The sequence below is a fragment of the Clytia hemisphaerica genome, unplaced genomic scaffold, assembly GCF_902728285.1.
Source record: "Clytia hemisphaerica strain Z4C2 unplaced genomic scaffold, Clytia hemisphaerica genome assembly, whole genome shotgun sequence".
Taxonomy (NCBI): domain Eukaryota; kingdom Metazoa; phylum Cnidaria; class Hydrozoa; order Leptothecata; family Clytiidae; genus Clytia; species Clytia hemisphaerica.
In genome coordinates this window covers 211,092-214,782 of record NW_027104563.1, presented here as the reverse complement: position 1 = coordinate 214,782, position 3,691 = coordinate 211,092, and the positions used below count along the sequence as shown (strand labels likewise).

The 3,691-nt window shown below is 35.6% G+C and overlaps 1 protein-coding gene and 1 long non-coding RNA gene across 2 annotated transcripts; one reads left to right on the top strand and one right to left on the bottom strand.

Annotated features, from left to right (window-relative positions):
• Positions 1–210: 210 nt before the first annotated feature.
• Positions 211–1,595, bottom strand: LOC136823330 (uncharacterized). Its single transcript, XM_067079510.1, has 4 exons — positions 1,491–1,595; positions 1,168–1,323; positions 885–1,077; positions 211–721 (listed from the first exon to the last, which is right to left on the bottom strand). Exons 1-4 carry the CDS (start codon positions 1,593–1,595, stop codon positions 366–368), a joined length of 810 nt encoding a protein of 269 aa, XP_066935611.1. The 3' UTR covers positions 211–365.
• A 36-nt stretch (positions 1,596–1,631) lies between these two features.
• LOC136823356 (uncharacterized) lies at positions 1,632–3,293 on the top strand. The gene is made up of 4 exons (XR_010849016.1): positions 1,632–1,810; positions 2,052–2,177; positions 2,579–2,775; positions 3,105–3,293. It is a non-coding gene; the product is annotated as an uncharacterized lncRNA (long non-coding RNA).
• Positions 3,294–3,691: the final 398 nt, after the last annotated feature.

The following is a 3,691-nucleotide window of genomic DNA, read 5'->3' as shown; positions in this document are numbered from 1 at the left end:
AGCTTTGGTATTTTAGATTACTGCTTGATTGTTTATGAAAATTTGTCAAACAGTTTGATATTTTTCAATTTTGAAGTACCGTATTTCCTCTGTATTAAGTGCTGCGGCGCTCCTAAAATTTTCGTGTGGCTGTGAGGCATCTTCAACATCTGATTGGGATATGTTGTCAAACGAGAGGTGCGGCGCTCTTTATAGGGCTCCGCTCTTAAAATTGAGATTTCAGGTGCGGCGCTCATTAGAGGGCGGCGCAAAAAAGAGGAAATACGATATTGTTAAAGATTAAATGTCACTGTATTACAAAGGAACTTAGGAACCTGAATATAAATTTAAAAACTTTCTTGTGTAATGTCTATGTATTAATGAATCTATTGTGTTTTACTTCTTTTTCTTCGCTTTTTTTCTTTAAGACTCATCTTTTTCCTTTTTCTTGTTTTTACTTTTGGTCTCCTTGCTGCAGTGTGTGGAGAGACTTGCAAAAAATGCTCGTCCAGTGTTGCCTTAAGTCTCTCTGTTCCAACTGGCATTCCAACATAGTTCTTTTTGAACCCATTGTATACAACGTGAAGGCTTTCCATTCCCTGCTCCCCATAGATCCCAAACGCCATATTCCATTTTCTCAAAAACGGAACAACATGGTCCTCAAGTAGATGCATTTTTGGCGTTATACCCTCCTTTTTCCAAGTAGCACGATAATAATCCATCAAATTGACAATATGACTTTCTGAAGTAAAAGAAACACATTTTCTTAGCAAAAATAAAGTATTTTAGAATTGTGTCTATTCTCTGAAATAAATCATTTTTTCTGAATGAAAGGATAAAAAGGTATTTTGAAAGTTGCCATAAGTACAAAAATGTTTGATACGTAAATGAGAACGATAACTTACGTAATTCATCAATGACATCATTACCAACTCCTTCTGCGTGACCAATGATATTGTGACAGTTTGCGTAATATTCAAAAAGCTTTTTAAATTTTCCAGCAATTTCTTTTGCGTAACTGTGAATAGATGTGTCAGCTAATCCCTTCTTTGCTACGTTATCTGGCATGGATTGACACAGTTTGACGATGCTTTCCTCCTGAAATAAAAAAATAATAATTTATTGTTTTTAGGCTCATTAGAAGCAAGATGCAAGAAAGAGCAACTACAGAGAAACACAAATATTTACCTCTAGCATTTTCTGAACATGATTTCCAATGAAGCTTCTACTATGGTAAGCTTGCCTTTCAACATTTAATGATTGAAGCACTTCTTCAAGACCAGTTACACAAGCTCCGTCCAATGTGATTTTGCTCTGCTTCATCAATTTAGAGATTTGTGTTTGCTGGAAAATCAATCAAAGGGCATTTTATAAAACGGATCACTGGTATCATATCAGAATCTAAAAGAAATTTTGAATAACCTGTAAACAATTTTTTGAAGATTTTATTGCAAACGGTAGATTTGATACAAAGTTTTCTTCAAATACAGTACAATAAAGTAGTTTCAAACCTTTTCCACTATTTTTGCAACAAAATAGTCAATTCTTGGTGTGAATGTGTCAAGTACAGTCTGAATTCTTTCTTCGTTTTCTGTTTTTGACAATTCTATGGTCATAGCTTCTTCAATCAACTGAACTGTTTTCTGATTGTCAACAATTTTATCTTCCAGGTCCTGGATGGTGTTGTATGTCTGTATGATCGTGTCCTCATCGCTTTCTGTTGTAGTTGCAAGAATTTTGAGATCGACAATTTGGCAACATGCTTCCAGCAAGTTGAAGAATTTCAGATAAATTCCTAGTGAAATATGGAGAGCAGGAAGAGCCACCTATGGTAAGAACAAAAACTTTGTTGCTGGTTTCTGTGAACTCCTGAAAATTGACAAAGATTTTCAATAAAAAAAACTAAATAGATCAAGTATCCACAACATAACTTCAATTGATTCTCATTTCTTTGTTTAACAATTCAGTGATACCTGATCAAGGGGAATATTGAAGAGACGCTCTTTGATAACATTATTGGCAAATTTTGCATTTTTCAAATCACCATTCAATTCATTCAAAAATTTTTGTAGATTCTGATCAAGTGTCAGCAAGCTCCTTGCAGAAGCAGCAGCCTCTCGGTTATTGGGTCTCAACTGGAGCTCATCTTTGGTGATGTGACAAAACAAACATGGATGTCTTCCTAAATTCGAGAAAAGGTATGAAAGTTTTTAACACAGTGTTTGTTTCCTTTCTTACAGATAGAAATAGAAAAATAAGTACAATTCCAAAAGTTTTTAGGCCTTCCCAATTCTTGTCATGATCAAAACAGTTTACTCACCACTTGCACCAGTGAGCCCATAAGCAGCACATAGAAATTCGTAATCTCCTGCTAGAAACACACGGATGTTTCTTCCCCTACAAAAGAAATCAAGATATCAATTGACAAGTTTTTACACTTTTATCTGCCTTTGTCTCTGATTTTAAGAGATTTAGGGAGAGTATTTACAAGTAACCTAAAATTAAGCAAGTGTAATCTTATAGAACAGAATCTAAAACCTAATGTTTGGGCTATGAATAAAGTCCTCAATAATACTCACTCCCATTGCATTTTTTGTAGATCGTCAACTTGTGATTTATATCTTTGAAGACCAGTGACCAGATTGGCCCGATAATCCTTAGCCTCGAAAAGACTGAAGACACAAGACTTATCTTTATTGTTTGGGCACTTTCTGTTCAATACTTCATAGCAAGCCTTGAAGCTGTGACCCCCATGATCACCACCAATTTTGACGTGTATCTCGTCTTTCATCTCAGGTGGGTGAAGTACCATTTTGTATCTATGAAAAGATTGTCGAGTTTCACAAAAGATGGAGAACTATTGATTGCAAACTAACTCAGGGTTAGGACTATAAGTTGCTGTTTTTTGCATGCTGAACCTAACATCTGAACCTTGACCTTTGGAAACAGAATTCTGCTTAAAAATAAGTGAAAAAAAAATTCACTTGTAAACAAAAAGTATATGATAATCGTAAATTTTCTTACTGGTTTAATGCGTTTAAATAGCTTGTTATATGACCTGGAAGGTCATCGATATATCCCCATGGTGTAGCTAGCAGTTCAAATTGTCCTTTCTTATCTTTCAGAGGGAAAAGAAATGGAGCAGACTCGACAACGTAATCTTCCCCGCGCCAAAGTTTGGCCATCTTACGGATGCTGCCCTCGGACGCAAGTTGCACATTGAACGACTTGAACCATCTGTAGAATTGAAAATATTCTATGTACAGCTATGCTTTAAAAAGTTTCAAACCTTTCTTCATGTTATGTAAACAGATGTGTAGACAATTTCATTTAAAAATTATAACAGTTCATAACAATATTCCAAAGCTGTTTTACTTTTTTTCACTAACCCACGTGATTCAAGAATTTACTCACCTAGCCATTGCTTTTATTTTTGACCATGGGAGGCTCAGACTTGCTTTCATAGCTACCACTTCTTCTGCATCGATCCAAGATTCTGCTATATCCCCCATTTTTAGTATTGACTTTCTTTCTGTTGCAGAAAAACTTTTCAGAATTGCCCCTGTCTGAGCTAAAGCATTGTGACATGATACTTGATCAATTTGGTCTTTGATAAACTTGGTTCTTGCTTGCACCGTTCTGATACTCGCTTTCTCCGTCGGCTTGATTGCTTTTGGAGTGTGCGTGATCACCAAGGGCTAAAAGTTAAAGT